This window comes from Medicago truncatula, chromosome 2 (genome assembly GCF_003473485.1).
Source record: "Medicago truncatula cultivar Jemalong A17 chromosome 2, MtrunA17r5.0-ANR, whole genome shotgun sequence".
Lineage (NCBI taxonomy): Eukaryota > Viridiplantae > Streptophyta > Magnoliopsida > Fabales > Fabaceae > Medicago > Medicago truncatula.
Window position 1 is genome coordinate 44,206,973 of NC_053043.1, and position 22,872 is coordinate 44,229,844.

The 22,872-nt window shown below is 32.8% G+C and overlaps 3 protein-coding genes and 9 non-coding genes across 12 annotated transcripts; all 12 read left to right on the forward strand.

Moving 5' to 3' along the window:
• The first annotated feature begins 1,910 nt into the window (after positions 1-1,910).
• LOC112419641 (small nucleolar RNA snoR134) lies at positions 1,911-2,046 on the forward strand. The gene has a single exon (XR_003009766.1). It is a non-coding gene; the product is annotated as a small nucleolar RNA snoR134 (small nucleolar RNA).
• Positions 2,047-2,271: 225 nt separating this feature from the next.
• LOC112419639 (small nucleolar RNA U36a) lies at positions 2,272-2,356 on the forward strand. The gene has a single exon (XR_003009764.1). It is a non-coding gene; the product is annotated as a small nucleolar RNA U36a (small nucleolar RNA).
• Positions 2,357-2,605: 249 nt separating this feature from the next.
• LOC112419606 (small nucleolar RNA Z223) lies at positions 2,606-2,696 on the forward strand. The gene has a single exon (XR_003009731.1). It is a non-coding gene; the product is annotated as a small nucleolar RNA Z223 (small nucleolar RNA).
• A 188-nt stretch (positions 2,697-2,884) lies between these two features.
• On the forward strand, positions 2,885-3,007 carry LOC112419613 (small nucleolar RNA Z278). The gene has a single exon (XR_003009738.1). It is a non-coding gene; the product is annotated as a small nucleolar RNA Z278 (small nucleolar RNA).
• A 98-nt stretch (positions 3,008-3,105) lies between these two features.
• Positions 3,106-3,213, forward strand: LOC112419629 (small nucleolar RNA snoR97). Its single transcript, XR_003009754.1, has one exon. It is a non-coding gene; the product is annotated as a small nucleolar RNA snoR97 (small nucleolar RNA).
• Positions 3,214-3,297: 84 nt separating this feature from the next.
• Positions 3,298-3,386, forward strand: LOC112419635 (small nucleolar RNA snoR8a). The gene has a single exon (XR_003009760.1). It is a non-coding gene; the product is annotated as a small nucleolar RNA snoR8a (small nucleolar RNA).
• A 650-nt stretch (positions 3,387-4,036) lies between these two features.
• On the forward strand, positions 4,037-4,133 carry LOC112419608 (small nucleolar RNA Z103). The gene has a single exon (XR_003009733.1). It is a non-coding gene; the product is annotated as a small nucleolar RNA Z103 (small nucleolar RNA).
• A 127-nt stretch (positions 4,134-4,260) lies between these two features.
• LOC112419609 (small nucleolar RNA Z103) lies at positions 4,261-4,356 on the forward strand. The gene has a single exon (XR_003009734.1). It is a non-coding gene; the product is annotated as a small nucleolar RNA Z103 (small nucleolar RNA).
• Positions 4,357-4,506: 150 nt separating this feature from the next.
• LOC112419611 (small nucleolar RNA Z103) lies at positions 4,507-4,602 on the forward strand. The gene has a single exon (XR_003009736.1). It is a non-coding gene; the product is annotated as a small nucleolar RNA Z103 (small nucleolar RNA).
• Positions 4,603-7,721: 3,119 nt separating this feature from the next.
• On the forward strand, positions 7,722-8,533 carry LOC25487600 (protein TIC 20-IV, chloroplastic). Its single transcript, XM_024777155.2, has 2 exons — positions 7,722-7,803; positions 7,879-8,533. The coding sequence occupies exons 1-2, from the start codon at positions 7,722-7,724 to the stop codon at positions 8,337-8,339; spliced, it is 543 nt and encodes a 180-aa protein (XP_024632923.1). The 3' UTR covers positions 8,340-8,533.
• Positions 8,534-12,188: 3,655 nt separating this feature from the next.
• Positions 12,189-14,494, forward strand: LOC25487601 (protein TIC 20-IV, chloroplastic). Its single transcript, XM_013609578.3, has 3 exons — positions 12,189-12,366; positions 13,225-13,313; positions 13,638-14,494. The coding sequence occupies exons 1-3, from the start codon at positions 12,293-12,295 to the stop codon at positions 14,291-14,293; spliced, it is 819 nt and encodes a 272-aa protein (XP_013465032.1). The 5' UTR covers positions 12,189-12,292; the 3' UTR covers positions 14,294-14,494.
• A 4,971-nt stretch (positions 14,495-19,465) lies between these two features.
• LOC25487602 (QWRF motif-containing protein 3) lies at positions 19,466-22,538 on the forward strand. Its single transcript, XM_013609579.3, has 6 exons — positions 19,466-20,620; positions 20,898-21,017; positions 21,111-21,227; positions 21,431-21,520; positions 21,954-22,061; positions 22,172-22,538. Exons 1-6 carry the CDS (start codon positions 19,646-19,648, stop codon positions 22,265-22,267), a joined length of 1,506 nt encoding a protein of 501 aa, XP_013465033.1. The 5' UTR covers positions 19,466-19,645; the 3' UTR covers positions 22,268-22,538.
• Positions 22,539-22,872: the final 334 nt, after the last annotated feature.

A 22,872-nucleotide genomic window follows, 5' to 3' on the forward strand; every position in this document is an offset into this window, starting at 1 on the left:
GTTCTTCACCTCACAAACTAATTTTGTGAGGTTAACAGCTTGTGTTAGATTTAACCACAAATTATTTTATGAATGTTTTTTTTTAAATATTTTTTTATGGTGAAATAGCTTAATGGTTACAAATTCACCTTTTGAGGAATGCTAACAACACTCTCTTTTGGACACTTTCTCTTTTTTATTGGATAAAATCAATGTATGTTCCACCACTTTATTTGGGTTCCATTCCCAAAGTGTATGACCCACATTGAATTAATTCAATGAGAGAGTGAGTGTTAGAGAGAGGTCTAAAAGAGAGGGTTGCTAGCACTACTCTTCAACTTTTAAGATGAACAAGTGGAATGTTTGGGGGTTTGAGCTCCGGTTCCGACATATATAATGCAATGTTTCTATCAATTGAGTGGAGCTCAAGGGGACAATATTTATTTTATCATGAAACAAATATGTTTATTTTAATAAAAACACTAACAAGTATAAATATCTAATTTGATTCTTAAAATTATAATATGAATTTAGTCACTGATTGCTGACATTTCAAAATGATCCTATATCTGTAAAGGTTTTAATTGAATTTGTCCATTATTGATTGAACATATGCATAAAAAAATTACATTGTCATGCATATATATTAATCTCATTAGATAAATTAAAATTATTGATGCGTTGTCATTTAAAATCGCAGTTTCTTCTCCTTTATTCACCAAACACTACAAGAAATGTGCATGTTTGCCTAGGATCTTTGACAGTGTCTTGAACCCCTGACAAATTTTCGAGGGGCAAAGCCAGGAAAATCCATCAGAAATCGAGTTTGGGAATGGCAGGAAACGCCTTTGGGAAAACAAGGGTTCACCCCTCGCAGATCACACAAACCTCTACAAACAGCAACACGTGGGATGGCAGGTCGTTGGTGCTATTTTCCAGGACTTTTCTGAGGGGTTAACTCACACTTCTATGAGTGTCAGTGCTTTATCAGACAATTATAGAAGCGTGGGGTTATCAAGGATTCTGCTCCTGACAAAACCCTTGTCAAGTGTCTATTTGACACGACTTTTAGCACTTTTGATGGGGATTTCGTCCCTGGTAAATTGTTACATTCCCTGTAGTGAAACATTGGTGGTTTATGATCAATTTTTGACCCCAAATCACCCCTTTAAATCATTTTGCTTATTCCATTTTATTTAACTAAGTGATTTTCACATCTATTTAGTTTTTTTTTTTGTCGTTGTCGTTGTTGATTTCGTCGTCTTAGTGCGACGTTGCTTGTCTTTCCTGTCTTGTTCAGGCGTTTGTTCGGTTCAGGTTGTCATACCATCTTCGATACAGTGAAGATCTAAACAATGACTTTGATGTCGTCAAAGTTGTAGATCCGGATACATGACTATTCCAGAGATTTTAATTTGGTCATATATAGGTTTGTGTACTTAGTTGTTTAATGCTCTTAACATGGATGTTTGTTTATTTTTATTGTATCGATGAAATCTATCAATTTGAGTGAAGAAATGTCATTTAGTTTTACTAAACAAAAATTACAATTATTGCTTTTGTAAAAAAAAAATTAATTATTGCTTACTTGTAATAAAATTAAAATTTATAAAAATAAATAAATTAATTAAATCACTCATCCTCCTTCAAGAAAAAAAAATAAAATTAAATCACTCATATCTTTAGACCTTTTTTTAGTCAAATCTGCAGAACTTATTTTTCGGGTAAAGGGCTCAAAACGTTTTGAACAAATCAGTACCAACCCGGTTCATAAAAATTCGGGTTTTAGGGTTTCATGCGCCCCTATAAATTCATCCACACCATCCCTTCGTTCACAACAACCGTTCCATAGTTCCTAGATCTAGAATTTCATTTCATCAGTCATTGCATTTTAGGTTAATTTTTTTTTCTTTCTCTTTCGTTTAATTTCTCAGCACGATGCCTCCCGGGCTTCTCTGATATATCTAATGACTCGAAAGCCCTAAGCACGTGCTAGATCTTCGCCGTTCGTGTTGCAATTCAGCCTAGTTTTCACGGCTAATCTGTGTCAAAGTAATGGCTAAATCTCAAATCACAATTTTCCAATTTACTTTTTATGTTTTGAATTTGCCTCACTACACCTTTAGCTTGTTTTCCAAAAATTTCATGAAAATCAAAGCTAGTCATAGAGGCAGAAATTGATTCTCTGGCGGTTTTCACGTGGTGGTTTTAACCTATTAATGTATAAGCCTCTAAAAAAATTCGCCACACCTTTTTTTTTTGTATGATTTTGATTCGTGAAAACCTAATTTTTGGCTATGATTACATATTATCCGCGCTTCTGAGTTTTCCTATGAAGTATATCGGAATCAATGGTTGAATTTCTTAATATGAGCCAAACTTTTCTTTGTTATTATTAGTTTCTGTTAGATGATTGCATTTTAAGTTCTCTTTCAATTCCCTTAAACCCTAAGATGGTACCCCAAAATGCTCATCTATCAATTGTGGTTTCAATTTATGACATTTCATATGTTGCTAGCTGAATCTCAATTGATGAGTGTTCAATTTTGTGAATTAATATGCATTTTAGCTACCTTCAATTATTAGTGTTATACTTCAGGAAGGAATTTAATGTATCAGAGGATGTATTTGGCCGTGAGGAGAATTAATTCAGCTTAATGCCAGTTCTGCTTCTGAAAATCGTGATTGATAGAGCTGTAGTATATTCTGAGCCTTACACAATTTTTTTTTTGTTTTGAATTCAAACATAATTTGATTTAGAATGGTTTAGATCATATGGTTGTGTTTAATTTTAACTATTCTAGTTTGAGTTGTGTTTAATTTTAACTATTCTAGTTTGAGTTGTGTTTTGCATAAATTTGTTATATAAGTTTAATTTTCTATTGTGTGTTCTGGTTTTGTTTGTACCAATGATGTTTTTTAACAATCCAACTTGTCTGAGGTTGTAGTTAACCCAAGATCCTGTTCGCAGGGTGAACCTACTTGGTGTTGCTACATTTCCAATGACATAAAGAGATTAAACTGAGGTTCATTTGTCTTGTTGTTTATTACCTTTGAATTCAGTTGTATTTGTATATAATTATATGGTTTTAATCTAGTTTTATTGAGTTTTAACTATACTCTTTTCCTTTATGAATTGGTTTAGAGTCTGAATAAACTCATAGAGTTAGTGTTGTCTATCAGCTTCATCTTTTGATAACCACGAGAATGGAGTTAAATAACAGCACAACATTTCTTTATATGCTTGATCTTGTGCTTTTAAAATAACTTACAAGTTTGTGACTATTAAACTTGAATTAAATTCCTAATAGAAAGAGGTTGGTTGTGATGATTATAAACAATTCCTCGTACTGATTGCTATTGCCATGGCATGACAGACACGAATACACCCATAGAATATGAGCGTCACCCTCTTACTCTGAATTATTTGATTTTGTTAGACCCAATCATATTGGAAATTGAATTTTTTGATTTGTTAGAGAATACTCACTCCGCCCATTGCCTTTTCATATTTCACTACAAAATATAGTATTAATTAGGGGTATGTTTAGGAAAATAATAATAAATGCATCTTGTAATTTGAAAAGAGGTGTATGTTTAGCGACAAAAAAAAATCAAATGGGTGCTTAGATATAGCGACGGAGGGAGTAATTTCTTAATTTGAAGTTGTTGAAAAGTGTTTCAGGGGTAATGTGTTGTTTTTGAAAGCATTATTTACACATGAGTGCTTTGTTTCCAACAAACTCCGTATATAGATTGAGTGGTGTTTAAAGCCCTGTTGAAAATATATTGAGATTCGGGTTACGCACACCTCCATATTATAAAAATACATTTTGTTTCAACTTCTAAATTATAGTATATATTTTTCCATACATTGTTAATTACATCATTCTTTTTAATGTGATCAGATACATTTCTCCTTTTCTAAGTATGATTTGTGGAATATAGCAGTTGATGCTTTAATTTCACTATTTAGTTACATTGAAGTGTTTTATATTGCGTTGTTGTATATTTATTTTGTCGAAATTGACTTTCAATTAAAAACTTGCATTGTAAGTTGGATGTGATGATTATTTCCCCAGATGATCGAAACTGAACATACTGTGCGAATTTTGTTTCTCTTCAGAGAAATCAAGCCAAATAATCTGATCCTTCTTTGCATTATTAGATAATGTACTCAAAATTATTGATTTGTAATATATTTGTACTCAATAAACTCTGAATTATGTTTATTTTTGATGTCAGAGACATAGAGTCTTGGTAATTTGTTTGTATTGTTAGATTGGTGTGATGATTATTTCCCCAGATGATCGTAGCTGAACATACTGTGCGATTTTATTTCTCTTTGGAGAAATCAAGCCAAATAATCTGATCTATATTTGCATTATTAAATTGCAGTTAAAATTCTGTGTTACTTATCATTAATTGCCATGTTAAATATTAACTTTCATAATTCAATCAACATGTTTGCATTTTTTGTAGACATATTCAAATGTTTATATGTAATGTTGTGTAATTGTTAGTACAATGGGTGTGATGATTATTTCCCCAGATGATCGAATCTGAACATACTGTGCGAACTTTTTTCTCTTTAGAGAAATCAAGCCTAATAATCTGATGCATTTGTGCAATCTGAATAGAACATGAATAGTACACAACATATGATTTTTTGTTTGTATATGTCTAGCATCTATGTTTTTAGATTATGATTTGATTACATTATTAATGTCTGTTGTGCACTGATTTGTATATTTTGAATCATGTGATTTTTTTGACCATGCATGATCATCATTCATCACAGTCAGGAGTACTTTTTAATTTTGGAGGATTAGGCAAGGGGTATAGTTTTTATTTTAGCAATGACTATATTCAATTGCTTTATTAACGTGTTCTCCATATATTGAACGACAGACTTTTAATGCTTGCACTGCTTTTCATGTGGATTGCAAGTTTGGCTTGTCTTTTACATTTATTCTTTTGGGTTGAATTTATTCTACTTTTATTATTTGTTTTGAAGGAATTTATTTTACGTTTACTTTCAATTATCTGAGATAGTAACACACATATTACTAAGTGTATTGGAAATTATATGCAGGGGCAGCACAAAAACTTAATTTTGATATGGAGATTTTCCGATGCTGCTGCTAATTGCTGAATTTTTTGATGTATCATAGTTGACGTGTCAATAATTTATAATGATGTCTTTGCATTTTCAGTTTCATCTTTAAAAACCTTGATATTTCGATTTTTAAATTTATAAATGATTTTCTGTGGTAATGGATAGACCAAATTACGCACTCCATGTAAATGAAATTATTTTATCTTCATCATTTGGTATGTTTATTTTTAGGGACATTGAGAAACTTATTGGAAACTACTTTTCAAATGTAAATTAAATCATGAATCTTTTCTTGCTTAGTGACACTTTATTATTCTCTAACTTCAAAACACACTTTCATCTTTGTCATGCGACAATACCATTTGTTAATAATTTAGTCGTCATTTTTTATATCATCCGTTGTATGATCTTCATATTAGTTCCAACATGTGTTGCATATTGCCATTAAGTTCCCTTTCTACGTATATCACTTTAATAACAAATGAATATTTATCTTCCAACGTCCCATTGTGCAAATTAGTTTTTTGAAGGAAGCCATTTGAATTCATAAGGGCAGCTGCGGAACCAGACCAAAAGTTTTGAATGACCTCCATAAAAACTAAAACCACATAAACTCAAATTTGCATCTTTCAAAATAACAAGGGGAAAATATGGTTTAGTTATTTCAAAACCTAATGGGTTTGACTAGGTTAATGAGGGAATTGAAGGTGAAAACATCTCGAAATCCAAATTACCTAACGCCAATAATTAGAATCAATGTGATTCGATTCGATTTTGGTCTCTACATTTTACGCGATTAGATTTTGAGAATAGTTTCTACATTTCAATAAAATGTTTTTAAAATCCCTTCATGTTTCCTTCGTTATTGCAATTGGTCCCTGCTATCAGTGTCATGTTGATGAAACACAAGCAATCATACTAAGTTCAACCCCACCCCATCAAATCTCCATAACATCACCTTCCACACTCGCAACAACACGCACTTTTAACTATAACATCATCACTCTTTGCCTCCAAATCTTCCCCACATATTTCACTGGAAATGTGACAAACACCGGTGATCCGCATCTACGACGATGCGGAAAAAGATCGTGATGAAATTCCCTGCCGTTTTTCGGTGAGATTGATTCGCCAACATTGGCATCACGTTAAATATTTGACAACATGGACTATTTAAGCTAACGGAGGAAAAATGTAGGGATTTTGAAAACATTTAAAATGTAGGGACTAATTTCAAAATTGCGTAAAATGTAGGGATCAAATACATATTTAAATATCTTACACTTATGGTTAGGGCATCTATACTCATACTAAATTTAACCCCAATTATGCTTCTCCGTGCACCCTTTCTCTTTTTCTCTCGGTTCTGTATGAAAAGAAAAAACATATACAATTTACCGCTGGCTTTATGACTAAAAAATCGGCAGCAGTTAATTGCTGCTGGGTTAAATGGTATGGTACACAGAGTTTTGTAACGAATTAGCAATTTGTTGAATTATCAATTGTTGTTATGTTTGAAGTTGTTGAATTATCAATCTTTGCGGCAATGGACTTTGGAACCGGAGTACATATAGGTCGCGGTTGCCCTGCTAGGTTGAGGTGGCGGTGTACAATCTGGGTAGGATCTAAGGTTTGAGGTGTAGTATTTGAGGTTTAATTCTCATGTTGTTTCCCCGAGGTTTTTCCTTCAATTATGAATTTTCAATTCAATCCCAGAATAGAGAGAGAAAGTGGATTATAAAAACAAAAAAAGGAAAAGAGAGAAAGCAAGAGGAAATACTGGAGAGAGTAAATGAAATAATAAGATATGTAAAGTGTATTGTATTATTGTACTTACCTATTGATCCAATGACCATAATTTTTGGTTCACAATGGACCAATACTATCATGGGTCCAGCCTATACGGACCCTTGTATCTGTATAGTGAAGGACTAAGATATGGAGAAATGGAGGGCACCGTTAGTGGAGTGTAGGTGGCGGTCGTGTCATATTTCATTGGTTTAGTAATTTTTAAAAAAGTAATTTATTTTGCATTGTATCAGATTTTGTAATAATTTCTATATCTTAATTATAATGTATATCAAAAATAAATATGATTAGGAATAAATATGGTTATCCTCTATTTGTATTTTAAAGCTCACAATTTAGGTTTATTTGGTTTTTGTTTAGGAATAAAGATTTGATTCAACGAAGACGCGTTTCATTCAATGGGAAGAAAAAGAATCTTGCCATCACAGCTCTTGCAGGCAGCGTTCTCTTTGTAATTATGTGTCATACTTTCCACCATTTTTTAATGGATTTATCTGTCAATTTTAGTTGCTTGATTATGATTTTGATGAAATAGTAGATCTTATTGCAATAATAATAATGAAATAGGAGGATTCATGAAACTTGTATATTGATCTTATGCTCATAATTTGTCTTAACAATTCCTTTAGTTGATGCTAAGCCATGAAGACATATATGCATGTGCCATCTAAATGCAAGTTATGCAACATTTGTTTTCAAATTGCATCTTAGTGCCCAAAACTTACTTCTATTTTTATTTATTTCAGAAAAATCAGTGAAACCAGTCATAGCTGTTTCATAGCGGCTTTTTCATCTCCATTCTTTACTGAAAACCATGGTAACGTCTCACTCAGTAGTGTTCCAATGTCTCGAAGACACAGTTCTAGTATTCGTCCAGAAGCATACTTATACCATCGGTATACTTTATCTAATAGCATTGGATATGCTGAGAAGCCAGAATGGATATGGAAGCCATAATGGTTTTTGAATAGCATTGGAGAAGCCAGAATGGTTACCTTATCTAATAGCATTGGATATGTCTCGTGCTGGGTATTATCTTGAACCTTTGCTTGAAACTTCGATCTTTTATATACCGACATCTGTCAACCAATTGCCAACCTGGTTCCCTTTTCTATACATCTATTTGGCTATCGAGTTAGTGGTAAAATATAGGGATTTCCCTCTTATATTGAGATTCCATGTAATGATGGGAATGCTACTGGAAACTGCTTTCCAGATAGTATCTGTTGCAAGCAATTACATGCCATTGATACACTTTAAGGGAACACTTGGGATGTATTACTGGGCTGGTTTGGCATTGGCATATATTGTCATAATCATGCATTCCATCAGGTGTGCTCTTCTTGGTACATTTTCGAACATTCCTGTTATTAGTGAATCAGCTCTCCTTCATTGCCTATTTAATATAGGAGGGTTCCAGCGGCCGTTTTAGGAAGTAGTCAAGAGCATATTTGTAATTTACAACTTCTAGTCATTATCTATTATAAGCAAAAATCAACATTTTAGATTCATTGAATGAGTATATAGTCTTGAAGTGGAAGGAAGGATTGAAGTTATTGTTTGTAGACTGTAGTTGACATTTTATTCTATTATATAAATATATAAGGGATATTGAAATTCTGATATGGATTCTAATAATTGTTGTGTTGTTTTTCTTGTCTCTTCCTGTCATGCCAAAATTTAGAAACTTCAGTAATGTACATAACATAAGTATTTTTCACAGAAATTCGTATACTTTTTGTAAGACCAAACAATCTAATAAGGCTCAATGTTAGCTTTTTAAGATTTTTTGGTTAGTTATGGTCTTAAATTGGTTAACAAAAAACATTAATTTATTTGGTTGAGGCATTTAGGATGAAAATTAGGAAAGAAAACATCCAAAATAGATAGAAACAATTTAATATATTTAAACAAATAAAGTTTTACAATTTTTGACCAAGTTTTATTTATTTTTCGATCAAACATAGGATTATCAAAGCTCTTTGATCTACGGACTGTTGCGTTAACACCAAAAACAAAAGTTCTCACCTTTTTTAAACAAAAGTTGTTACATTTTTTAATTTGATTTATATAAAAACTTAAAAGTTTATAATTTTGTACTATAAACATTTTCTAAGGACTAGATTCATATTTAACTTGAAAGCTTATAATTTTGAACTATAAACATATTTCCTAAGGACTAAACTTTTTTTTTATGGATATAAGAATTTCAATGCAATTAACATACCATAAAACCGTCTAAACTTTGGGCAATTAACACACCACAAACTATCTAAACTTGAATATAATGTCACCATTCACAATTTAAGAAGGTTTAGATTATTTAATTTGAACCATCACCGTCAACAATTTTGGAAGGTTTGGATTAACTATTGATGTCTTAAGAGATATTTTTGAACTCGATCACTTTGTCTTGTCAACTGACATATTTCTATTGACAGAACAACAAGACCATGTTCATAACAACCTTCTAATAGAAACAAATGAATCAAGCATGTCTATTCTTAAATGTTTTTGTGAAATGTGAATGACAGAAAAATCATGCACTTGATAGATTCAGGTCATAAAATCTGGATTGTCCTTCGTCTTAGAAAGTACGAGTTTTAACCCATTTAAATTAATTTCAGCGAACTTGCATTAAATATAAAAATTTCAAATTCACTAAAACGTTAAACGACATAATGCATCATTGTAAAACAACTTAATAAAACACACAAAAGGTCATGGATCGATCAAACTTAAATTTTCATGTGGTTTATTCATGATAGTCTTGATTACTTCGTAGTTTCTAGACTAGATCGAACTTTTTCAAATTTATTTTAAAGATCTCACTAAGGAAGTGTCCAACCTAGTTGGTCCTTTAACAATGTACTAACCAAAGAATATTGTTCCCACGTCGTCGTTGTTCTTTAACTTCAATTGGGTGAACATAACACTTCTTCCAGCTGAGTAGGTTTGATGGACGTAGATACTCAACACCCTCCACCTTCCTTGTGTCTTTGTGATTGAGTGGACGTTTGATTTAGTCAAGTTGATGCTTCAACCCAGACGGTGTGACAACACTTCGAACCCTGAACAAATTGGGTTTTCCCCCGTTGTAGTAAACTACAACTAGTTAGGATAATAAAATGTGAAGTTTGCCTTACCCTACAAAGTACGAGTTTTAACACAGTCTTGTATTGGTTCAGATTATATAATTTGATTTTTTTTTAGATGTTTCCATATTATATAATCTGAACCATTTTTGAGCGTGGACGGTGGCAATTGGCAACAAGGTTGTACCGTTTCACACTTGTTTCAATTGAAACAAGTGTGCAACCATCTGATTCAATTTAATGAAGTTATTAATATTCACTCCACGCATCTACTTCGATAGTTTTTTTAGAGGTACTTTAGTAGTTATAATTGCTCCCGATGATTCGATAGTCTTCATTAAATTGAATCAGATGGTTAATAATCTTCATTAAATTCGATAGTTAATAATCTTCCACTTATATCGACTCTTTTTTAGAGGTACTTCAGTAGTTAATAATCTTCCACCTATAATTGAGGCATTCGATAAAAATATTTTAGTAAATAATATTAATTTTATTATTTGAAACAATATATATATATATATATCAGGGCATATCAAGTGAGAGAGCTTTTTATTGTGAGAGGGTGAGAGGAGCTTTTATCATCCGTTAGATCAAAATCAATGGCTTTATATTAAACCTCTTATTTTAGGAACACGTGTACTAGATCTTTTCCCTAATTTCATTCCTGAACGCTGAATTACTCATCTTCATCCTCTAGACTCATTCACTCCCATGGATACAAGACAATTTGTAAAACCATTTCTAATACCCACAAAACAAACGAGATTAACCATCAACGTTCGAAACGGAAAGAAAGAATGGCTGAGACAATGGACCTTGGTGCTGCGAATCTCTTTGTTGAGAAGAGGAGTAGATCTGGCGACTGTTCATATTCGGTAGCCGATTATATTCAAAGATTGCATCTTGTTGGCCATATGGGTTACAATTTGCAGCCTTTCTTCAAACTAACATAACACAAATATATTGAATTTAATACAAATAAGATTGTTAATCCATGAATATTGTGCTTGGTTTTGTGGTTGCTGTGAGAAAAGCCACACACAAAAATGATGGAAAAGCCACATGTGAGAAGAGAGTGAGTCTCGCATAATAATTTTTTTTTGTGGGAAAAGATGATTTCATTCTACTTAATTTTGGATCTGAGCTTGATGTGTAACCAATTGCAGACTGTAGAGTAAACCATTGCGAAGGAGATGAGGAGAATTGGAAATTATGATACGATGGGAAATTGAGAAAAAAATTAAAGTGTGTGAGTTCTTAAAATAAGAGGTTTAATATAAGCCATTGATTTTGATCTAACAGATGATAAAAGCTCCTCTCACCTCTCACAATAAAAACCCTCTCACTTGATATGCCCTATATATATATATATATATATATATATATATATATATATATATATATATAAAACCACGTTCAATCCAAATACGACAACTAATTTAACACAAAGGGAGTAATATTATAATTTTTTTTTGAGGGAAACGATGTTGATGTCGTTGTCAGTGTTTAAAAGACACAAAAATCTACTGTGGATTTTAAGAGTGTTAGTACGATGTTGTTCGAGAAACTAAACGGAGGTTCAATTTTGTCAATATCTAATGTTCACTAGAAACCTCATTTTCTTGGTTTCTATAAGCTTAATTTGTCATTGTTGACAAAAATATTTCATTAGCAGATTAAGAGGTTACCGAAACTTTAGTTATATGAAAGAGTTTGAAAATTGCGAAAGACATGTTTTCTTGAATCTTATAAGGAGAATCATATGCTTCTAACGTGGTCTCGCCATTGAATGCTCACCAATAATCTTCCACCTATATCGACTTTATTATCGAAGATTGTATTAGTTTTAATGTTTGTTTTCGCAAATTTAAATTTGTAGTATGTTAGACATGAAACCAACCAAATTGCTCCCTATTTAACCAAATATAATTTTCATAATTTAGTTTGCATATGAATCGAACATACTCCATCTTATATTTATATAGTTTGACTATAATTTATAGTCAAGATTTTCGTTAATCAAATCATCTTCCATGTAAAAAAAATAAAAAAAATTCCCTTTTCCAAAATTATGCAAATGGCACCGCCTCAGAGGCATTGAAAGTTGAAACTCTAGATCCTTCCATTGAAAAAGGCAACGCTTCTGCCTTCTGGTATACGTACTCCTAAAAACAAAAGAAAAGAGAAAAATAAAATATAAAATAAAAATAAAAGAATAATAATAATAATAAAAAGAGGTGGGTAAGGGTAACGGAAGAATCGAGAGTCAGGAGGAAGAAAGAAGACGATGATGGCCGGTCAATTAACCGCCTCCGCCGCAACAACCACCTACGCTTCTCTTCTCCGCCTTCCTTCTCTCCCGTAATTACCTTTTCTTTCTCTTTTACAATTCTATCGTTTTCTTTTGAGTCGTTTTGATTTTCTATGATTCGTGTTTTGCATGTGTCATCCAATTCATTTCTGCTTTTTGTGATTCATCAATTCAATCCTCTTTCTTTATATTTTCATTTGAAATTCATAGTTGTTATCTTATCAATCAAATTGTGAATGTATTATATCTTATCATGTGTCAATTGTTTGTTCTTTTTAATTTGAAATTAAGGAAGATATGTTGTCTCCGTTTGTTAGGTTTTATGGGAAGGTTTAATAGGTCTTAGTCTTACCCTACTTGAGACTAAATTTTAAATGTTAGCCCATGAAATAACCGGACATGACACTGACATTGATAGTAATAGTAATTTAAGAAAAACACATAATTGAAAGTTGGCACATTTGTGTGTGTTGTGTCTGACACAGAGTTTTAGAGTTTACTCTCTAGGTACTTCACCAGTTGGATTTGAGAATATGTGCCTTGTTTATGTTCTTACTGAAAGATGTAGAGAGATAGAAAGATATTTTGCCAATTTATAGATGTTGTCTCATGATTCAGAATTGTTTACTTTGTTGTTGTTGTTGTTTTGAGTTGTGTACTATGAAGCACGGACACCCCTCGGATTAGGCGTGTCCCGGTGTCGGACACGTGTTGTGTCCGACACCAACACTTGTAATTACACCGAAGTATGTGATTTTTTCAAATTATTAGCTGTGTCGGCGTGTCAGTGTCGTGTCCGGTGTCCGTATCCGTGCTTCATAAGTTGTGTATGTTTTTCCTTGGTTATCCTCTATTTGTATTTTAATTTTTAAAGATCACAATTTATGTGTATTTGGTTTTTTGATTAGGAATAAAGATTTGATTCAACAAAGACGCGTTTCATTTAACGGGAAGAGAAAGAATCTTGCCATCGCAGCTCTAGCAGGCAGTTCTCTGGGTAATTATGCCTCATACTTCCTAACATTATTTTAATGGATATATCTGTCAATTTTAATCCTTGGTAGTTGCTTTAATATGATTTTGATCAAATATTAGAGCTTACTGCAATAATAATAATGAAATAGGAGGATTCATGAAACTTTTATATTGATCTTAGGCTCATAACTTGTCTTAACACTTCCTTTATTTGATGCTAAGCCATGAAGACATTTATGCAATGTGCCATCTAAATCCAAAATTGTTTTCAAATTGCATGTGGTTTTTGGCTACAGCGCCCAAAACTTATTTCTAGTTTTATATTCCCCAATTTTTTTAATTTCAGGAAAATCAGCTACGCGACTCACAGCTGTTTCATCTCCATTGTTTACTGATAACCATGGTCACCTCTCACTCGGTGCTCCAATCTCCCGAAGAAGCAGTTCTAGTACTCGTCCAGAAGCATATATATACCATTGGTCTGGTTTTCGAATCCCTGCAAATTCTGAGAAGCCAGAATGGTGGTGGAGAACTTTATCATGTATACCCTATCTAATAGCAATGCAGATGTCTGCCGCTGGGTATTATCTAGAACCTTTGCTTGATAAATACAAATTATTTGAAAATGTGATCTTCTACATCCCAGGAGCTGTCAACCGATTGCCGACCTGGTTCCCTATATTATACTGCTATTTGGCTATCATGGTGGTGGTAAAAAATAGGGACTTCCCCATTATCTTCAGATTCCATGTAATGATGGGAATGCTACTGGAAATTGCTCTGCAGATTGTATGGGTTGCAAGCAATTTCATGCCACTGATACACTTCAAGGGAACACTTGGGATGTATTACTGGGCTGGTGTGGCGTTGGCATATATTGTCATAATCATGCATTCCATCAGGTGTGCTCTTCTTGGTACATTTTCGAACATCCCTGTTATTAGCGAATCAGCTTTCCTTCATTCCCTACTTAATATAGGAGGGTTCCAGCGGCCGTTTTAGGAAGTAGTCAAGGGCTTATTTGTAAACTATACGTGGTTTTGCAGTGAAAGGAAGGATTGATGTTATTGTCTGTAGTTGTAAACTACATGTGGTTTTGCAGTGAAAGGAAGGGTTGATGTTATTGTTTGTAGACTGTAGTTGACATTTTATTTTATTATATAAAGATATAAGTTATTGAAATTCTGATACGGATTCTAATAATTGGGCTGTTGTTTTTCTTGTTTCTCCTTGCCATGCCAAAATTTAGAAGCTTGAGCATTGTATATAAGTATTTTTCGTAAAACTTGCATATAAATTGTCATACCAAAAATTCTAGAACGGCTCAATGTTAGGTCCATATTCTTACTGCTCAAATCCTACTATATTAACCTGTCGAAGCATACAACCGAAATCTGCAATCTGCATTATACTTGTTTTTAAGTCATGTATTACGTTTTTCGGTTTTAGAATTGGCTGTATTTTTCCGGTGTCCAGCCCCCTCTAATAAGAGAGCGAATAAAATAGTTATTTAAACACCTTCACACAATCATACATATGGTATGCATGCATTTGGTTGTTATGGATGATTAGAGAGTGCATGCATTTGGGTGTTATGGATGACTAGGAACAGAATGGTCACTGGTTTTTGATGTGTCAAAGATTCAGACACTCATATATCAGACTGTTTTGGCTGATATAAGTGAAGAAGTAATTAAACTTAAACCTCACTGGTTAGTATGGTTGTGTACTGTTAATTTAGCTTTAGATCGCAGATGTTTGAGAAAATTAACTATAATAGGTGATAATCTTGCTGTCATATGCCTAGATAATAGATACCAATGGACGGTGGTAATTTTGCGAGAACAGGGCGGTGAATTTGTGGAAAAGGTTGTGTATTCATTTGAAGTGTTATGCTTGGTTGCCTGACTTTTATAGTTTCAACTTTCTAGTAGAAAAAATAAATGAGATTATTGGCACAATTGCTAAAGTTTTGGGATTCTTATTAATGAAATGATGATGAAACCAATAATAGTGATTGCATGTGTAAGTGCTTTCTATGAGGTCCAAGTTAGGGTGGGAATGAGCTGGGCCGAGCCAGGCTTTGCTTAAATAGGTTAGGCCTAGTTGAAAAAAATAAAGCCTAAACCTTGGTCTTTTACCGGTCAAAGGTTTTATTTTAAGCCTGACCTGACCTTTTTAAAAGCATGGTCTGGTCTATTAGTCTGTCTAAAAGTCTAGTTTGTGTTACAAATTTCAAACAAAGTTTGTTCATCAATTTTTTTCCTGTGAGTATCGTGTGTTATCTTTTAATTTTTGGTGGTTGGTAATTGGTGTGAGCTACTCTTGCCTCGGTAGATGAAGTTCATCTTATGTATGAGGGAAATACCAAGAGTTGTGTTGTATCCCAAATATAAAATAAATAAAAAAACTGAAATAATAGTAATTGTGGTTTGAGAATTTGAAGGATCAGTAATTCTTTTTGATATTATAAATATAAATAATAAATATGGAAAAATGTAATATACTCATATACGGGCCGATCTGATAGGCTTGATAAGTTTTTTTATAAGCCTAAGCCCTACATAATTAAATTAATAGGCTTTTTAAAAAGCTCAAGCTTGACCCATTTATTAAATGGGCTAGGCCGAGCCGGACTTTTTGTAAGCCGAGCCATAGGCCCATGATGAGCAGCCTGGTCTATTCCCACCCCTAGTCCAAGTCATTTGATGTTGAATATGGAATCTTGATTCTTTTGTTCTGGTAGCGTTATTGTCTGAATAGGTAATACCGTTGAAAAGTTTTTTTCTTTCTTTCATTCTTTTAATTATGTAAAATAGTTTTGTCTTGTTTTCTCCCTTTAGTGGGTTTGTATCTTGCCCTTTTTTTTTTTGAGAAAAAAAAAGCAAGATGTAAACCCACGAGGGAGAAAACAAGACAAAATTATTTTAAATCGGCAGAAAACTCAAAGATGAAATGAGCAACCAACATCTACCATAGTTTTTTGTTTTCTCCTCCTAACGTGTTTTAATTTTTTAATTGAAAATACTGATCTTAATCAGTCACCAATGTTCGGACGTTTGAAAGCGGAGAATCTCTAACTGTAAGGGAATCAGATGTGTTCTATATGGGAGAGGATTCTCTCCAGTGTAAAGAGAATCTCTCCCACTAGTGAGTTTGCATCTTGTTTTTTTTTTTTTTTTAAAAAAAGCAAGATAGAAACCGACTATAGGGAGAAAATAAGACAAAACTATTTTACATAATTAAAAGAATGAAAAAAAAAAACTTTTCAACGGTATTACCTATTCAGACAATAACGCTACCAGAACAAAAGAATCAAGATTCCATATTCAACATCAAATGACTTGGACTAGGGGTGGGAATTGACGAGTTTTGAACCCCCCAAGGGCGTGGGTTTGATCCTCGTTAGCTTCTTTTTTTATATTTTCCATTGTATTATTAATACTTTACTAAAACAAAGAGGTCCCAATGGGATTTGAACCACCGTTCTCTATGGTAGTTCCAGGAAAATAAACCACTAGGCTAATTCATAATTTTGTTAATATCTTAAAACAGATTTATATATATTTTAAAAATAATTGGCACCCCCAGAAAAAAAGTTCAAGATCCGCCACTGGTAAAGTGTGTCTAGTGAAATCAACATCACACAAATTTTTTTTGCACCAATTAGTTATATTAAAAAAGAAAACAATTAATTGTTTGGATTTTCACAGTATAGCCTCCCGTGATTTTTTCACAGGATAGGATATGTGCCCGTTCTATATAATTATGTTATTTGAAAATCAAAATATAGACTCTTATGTGAGACACCTTGTTTATCTCAATTTTCTTACTTACTACCTCCGTCCCTAATTATAAAGTCCTTTTAAAAAAATAACGGAATTTAAGATAGTGGATATTTGTATTAAATATGTTTGTAATTACTATTGTTTTTACAATTTTATCCTTTAAGAAAGAGGGTTGGCTTATGTTTTCAACATTCTATTTATTGCTGATTGAAGAAAAATATGTATAATAAATAGGGACATGTATGTAAAGAAATAATTAATGTAGTTGGTAATAGAAAATGAGTCTTATAAAAAGGGACAAAAAAAATTCTCAAAAGAGTCTTATTATTAGGGACGGAGGTAGTACATTTTATAGTTATTATTCTATAAATATTTGAACTATTCTCCTCCTTTTTATAAGAGTGCCGTTTCATCTTGATGCATGTAGATGTATATTTGGGATGAATGTGTTTGATTTGGTTGAACGGAGAAAAAAAGAATGTAATTACATATATCACTGTTTTCTTAAAACAATAAATGTTAGTATTGTTAGTTTTTGTTGAAGGTGGAGTTCGAACATTGCACTCCTCACTCTTCCATGTCAGCCACCAAATTATTCTTATCTCCTTTAAAAATGTGGATCCAACATTGTGGAAACTAAGGCATCTAGTCTTATCCCTTGATGCAACGGTGCAACTTCCATTGATTTTGAATCAAGCTTTAATTTGAACTTCAATGTTCAAACCTAATTAGTGGAAAATTTGGATTCAGAAACATTACCAGTCCTATTCTCTCTATTTCAACAGTGAAACCGTTATTGACTTGTGGAGCTGAGAGGCTTAGTGATCCTTAGAAGCAAAAGCCAATTGAGGTATTAATTTTGGAGTTAGAAATGCTTGTACATTTTAAAAATCGTCAAACATGTTTGGTCGCTATAGCATTAATTTCACTATTAGACAATATTAGTGCATAGTTTCTTCTTAGTGATTATAGCAAGCTTTTTATTGTCTACTAGTACCACTACTATTCATTGCAAGACCAGATGCACTTTCCCAATGGCACATGTTAGTTAGATACTACCACCTTCCTACTAAGATTTTAGGACCGTTTTGGTGGTCAGGATAAGATAGAGCATGTATGATTAGAGTTGGCTAATATTGTAAAAATGGTGGCGAATAATGTTTAGTAAGTAAGTTGAATAACATCTCTAATAAAAAGTCATAATTATATTTGATAATCAAATGGTAACCACTAGCCATAGTCACATTTGTACATCTTTATATGGTTGCTTTGCAAAGACTTCTATATGTTTAAAACTAAGAAACAAATGTTTAAAACTAAGAAACAAATTTTCGTTTGAGTAGAAACTTGTATGCTTAGCAACGAAGGATTAACATCAATGAAAACTACTTTATGACTGGCTTACAAATTATACGTTGTCAAAGAGAGAAAATATTTGCTTGTATGCATATATATTTAGCTTAAGCCAAAGGTTGCTTGCTCAAGGTCGTTTTTAACTTTTAAACTAAGTTTTGACCCATCCACCATACATATAGGTAAGCTATTAAGCTCGACAATAGGATTACCCCCTGCAAAATTATTCATTTATTTTAACTCAAAAAATATCTTCCAACCAAACCTTCATTCAGTAGTAAAAATCCATGGGATATTACCAACAAGCTCTCATATTACCAAGAGTGCAACCGTACACGAGTCGGTTTTAAAAAAAATAGGATACACACATACCAAAATAAAGTTAGTGAACATAGTATTCAATTTAGTAGTAATTGAAAATGTATTTTGTCAACCTAGTTCTTTATATTATCAATATTATAAAATAATTTTCCTCCAAAAAATTATTATAAAATATTTCTAAAATTGTAAAAGATTAATCGAGTTTGTTTCCCAAACTAAATTTATTATCAACCAAACAATTGACTTTAAATGGTTAATAAGCTTCACAAAGAACGAATTGTTCCGAGAACGAGAACCGGAGGGTTAACACAAATGTGTTATCAAATGTTTACACACCTCAATACTATCAACTTGATATCATTCTTATAGTATGTGTGTTTGAGTTTGATTTTTTTCTTTTTGAAAAAAAGAAATATTTTCTTTTAAAATATCAATAATGTGAAGTAGGGTTATAAAAAATAAATATACTTCAAGTACCAATTGGGTTACTTAATGCTAAATAAACTAACTAAAAGGCCATTACAACTCTTAAGAAATTTCAAACAAATGGCAGATAGACATTAAAACTAAACAGAAATTTCAAGCTTTTTTCACCCCTCCAACAGAAGAAGCCTAGTTCTTCCATTTGTACTGTACACATTCCTCAATCTAATTCAACTTTCACTATCCCACGTAAATAAATAAACCATAAGGGCCGGCGAAATTATTATTTATTCTTATTTATACACATTTTACCATTTCAACTCTTAACCGTTGCCAACATAGCAACAACACCAACAAATATATTGATAAAAACCAAGTGACACGCTCAAACCTTAAAACCTGTAAAGACGAGTTAGACTCAATATAAAACCCTAATAACAACGGCAGCGGCAATTTTTCTTTGTCTCCGATGAAGGCGCGAAACACTTCTCCGGTGAACCCTCGTCAACAAAGAAGGTTTCTTCCCTCGCCTTCCATCTCCATAGAATCCACTGAATTTCCTTCCCCTTCCTCCGTCATACGTAAGTCATCAATTCGGAGCTTGGAAGACGATCGAAGACACAAAATAACAGCTGAAGAATCTGTTCTGCGCCGTCAGCTTTGGCCTTCTTCCGCGAAAAATAACTCCGGTACACTTGCTGATCACATAAGTGAAGATAGAATTATAGAACAAAATGAGAAAAACAAACACAAACACAACAAAACTAGTTTCCCTCTTTCACAAAAGAGTCACAGAGAGATTAGAACGTTTGAAAATGATCAAACAAGAGCAATTGGTGGTTCTGGAAGATTCACAGGAAAACTTGGATCTTCTTCTTCATTGAAGAAGCTTAATTCTAATAATGGTTCAGGCATTGTTCCGGGAAGGTTTTCTTTAGATGAAAATGCTAAACTATTCAAAAGAAATTCAAGCATAACTAGCTCGGTTGATACCGAATCCAACGATGAAGCTTTGGCTTCTCCAGCAAGAAAACCAGCGGTGGATTTTCCTACAAGGTTGATGAATGATGCAACATTGAGAAGGGCTAGAAGAGGAGCTTCTGATTCTAACATTGGGAATTTGAACGGTGATTCTTTGAAACCGATGATGAAGAGGACTAATTCGATTACGGGGTACAAGAGTTCGACATCACAATGGGCTTTGTCACCAGGGAGGTCAGAGTTTTCGAGCCCCACGAAGGCAAAACGAGTTGAAAAACTACTCAATTTTGGTTTTGATTTCTTCAAGAGTAAAAAATCTGTTGGCCTTAATTCACCGTCGAATGGTTTTGGAAACAATGAAGACGTTCATAAGCTTCGTTTGCTTGATAACCGTTTGATTCAGTGGCGATATGCAAACGCTAGAGCACAAATTGTGAATGCAAACATTTCTCGCCACACCGAGGTACACTTGTTTGTCTCACATATTTAATGAACTTTTATCGAATAAGCATTTCTGTAAGTTGTTTGCATAAGTTGTCCGGAACACTTGTTGAAATAAACTGAAACTAGGTTACTAAGATGTCATGTCATTAACTATTTTTATAACCTTGTTAAAACAAAGTTTATGCTATAAGACAAGATAAGTGGTAAATAAGCTAATTCTAAATGCATTATGTCTCCTTTCTTTATAGCTAATGAGAAATTGAATTAACATTATCTTGGTTTATGAATGTTTTTAGAGCAATTTGATATGTGTCTGGGATGGTCTCACCAAGTCCAGAAATACTGTTATGAAAAAGAAGATACAGTTTGCAAGAGAAAAGCTTGAAATGAAAAAAGCTTTTATATTATATTACCAAGTAAGAAGTAAACCTAATTTTGATTAATATCTACCAAAATTTTTTTTGTAATTAATTCAATATTCTTGACTGATGTATTGTTGTTTTTGATAGTTAAAGTTATTAGAAGCTTGGGGAAGCATGGAAAGGCAACATGTATCAACAATTACTGCCACCAAAGAGTGTTTGCATTCAGCTGTCTGCAGAGTTCCTCTTTTGGAAGGTGCTAAGGTACATCGGCATGTCGAGTAAAGAGTCTAAGTGATATTTGTCGATTTCAGGGATTGAATTGACCGACCATTACAATTTCAAATATTAAAATGTCTATTTTCTATAGACATGTCCATTGAAATTTTTTATATGTTTCTACATAATCTAAGTGATCATGATAGGGATGGTGCATTGACAGAATTCTGTTTATGCTTAACTTATAGGTGAACATACAATTTACATCCATTGCTATTCGTCAGGCCTCTGATGTCGCAGCTTCCATTAAGTCAATGTTAACTTCTTTTTCACCTGCAGTAAGTTTGGTTACAGATTGTGCTAGTCATTTATTATGGGTTGTGTAATTTTGGCTCATAAATTTGACAATAATTTGGATAGTTAATGCAATTCAAATAAATGGTTAAGTACACTCAGAGGATGTTTAATTGAATATAAAAAGGTTTCACAACTCCATAAACATCCACCGAACATAATTGACCACGATTCTAAATTTTTAAATGTCATTAATGTTTGAACACAAATTGTGGTTAACGGATATCATGTATATCTGAACACAATTTGGATAATCAATGGATAATATGTATATTTGAAAACATGCAAATCGTGGTTAACCGTATATTTGAACTATGTTAACAATCCAAATTGTTGTCAAATTTTGTGTCGAGATATCATTTCTCTTTTGCTATCTATGAGGGCTGCATTCATGTGGAAAAATTTATCTGTCAACAGGTTGACCAAACTGCTGCAATACTATCAGAATTGGCAAAAGTTGTTACACAAGAGAAGCAACTCTTAGAAGAGTTTTATGATCTTTTACATAACATATCTGTCGTTGAGGTATACTAGTCATTATTGTCTGTATTCATTGCTTGTAATGCTTATTACTATTAGACATAAAATCCTTTTAATTTATTTATGGTTGATTTTATCACTATGTATGTTGACAGCTTCAAGAAAGCAGTGTAAAGTGCAGTCTGGTTCAATTTGAGGGTTGGCAAAGGAAATATCAACTGCAGGATTTATTACTAGGGATTACTTCATAGGTCTCTATGTAGATATAGATCAGGAAAACTGACATATATGACAATATCTTCATATAAACTAGAAGTAGAAGTTTAGACAAACAGAAATATAGATTGACATATGTTGCTTATTTTGCAAGTTTTCTACTGTATACATGGTCCTTAGATCAAACCTATAACATGTAGGATTAGTTCACTTATTTTAATTCTTATTTCTCCATATTTTTGAGAAATATTTATTAAATATATGCATGCCTTATTAGTTGGAATGCATTTGACACTGATTGTTTAATTATTTGGTTATATATAGGTTCTGCTTTTTTCTTTGAATGATATATATAGGTTCTGCTTGTGTCGTAGTTTTGGTTATATAACTGGAGTGTCATATTTGGTGGAGTGATTTCTTGTGTATAGTACAAGCATTGGTCTAATCTTTGCGTATCTTGCGTCTAGACTATATTTTACTTCTAGATTTTCATTTTAAAAAGGAGTTTGTGCTATATATCAAACTTAAACCTTCTACCAGGAACACCTAAATGAGAGATGATAATGAATCTCTTCTGGCTTAACTAGAGGTTTTGAGTTCGAATCAAACTCTCGGAATGTAACAATGTTAAATCTTTTGA

Coding starts and splice junctions, on each gene's coding strand:
- LOC25487600 (XM_024777155.2), top strand. CDS start 7,722: ATGGTAACGTCTCACTCAGTAGTGTTCCAATGTCTCGAAGACACAGTT. Junction 7,804..7,878: donor GAAGCATACTTATACCATCG/GTATACTTTATC, acceptor GTTTTTGAATAG/CATTGGAGAAGCCAGAATGG.
- LOC25487601 (XM_013609578.3), top strand. CDS start 12,293: ATGATGGCCGGTCAATTAACCGCCTCCGCCGCAACAACCACCTACGCT. Junction 12,367..13,224: donor CTCCGCCTTCCTTCTCTCCC/GTAATTACCTTT, acceptor TTTTTTGATTAG/GAATAAAGATTTGATTCAAC. Junction 13,314..13,637: donor TCTAGCAGGCAGTTCTCTGG/GTAATTATGCCT, acceptor TTTTAATTTCAG/GAAAATCAGCTACGCGACTC.
- LOC25487602 (XM_013609579.3), top strand. CDS start 19,646: ATGAAGGCGCGAAACACTTCTCCGGTGAACCCTCGTCAACAAAGAAGG. Junction 21,228..21,430: donor CTCTTTTGGAAGGTGCTAAG/GTACATCGGCAT, acceptor CTTAACTTATAG/GTGAACATACAATTTACATC. Junction 22,062..22,171: donor ATAACATATCTGTCGTTGAG/GTATACTAGTCA, acceptor GTATGTTGACAG/CTTCAAGAAAGCAGTGTAAA.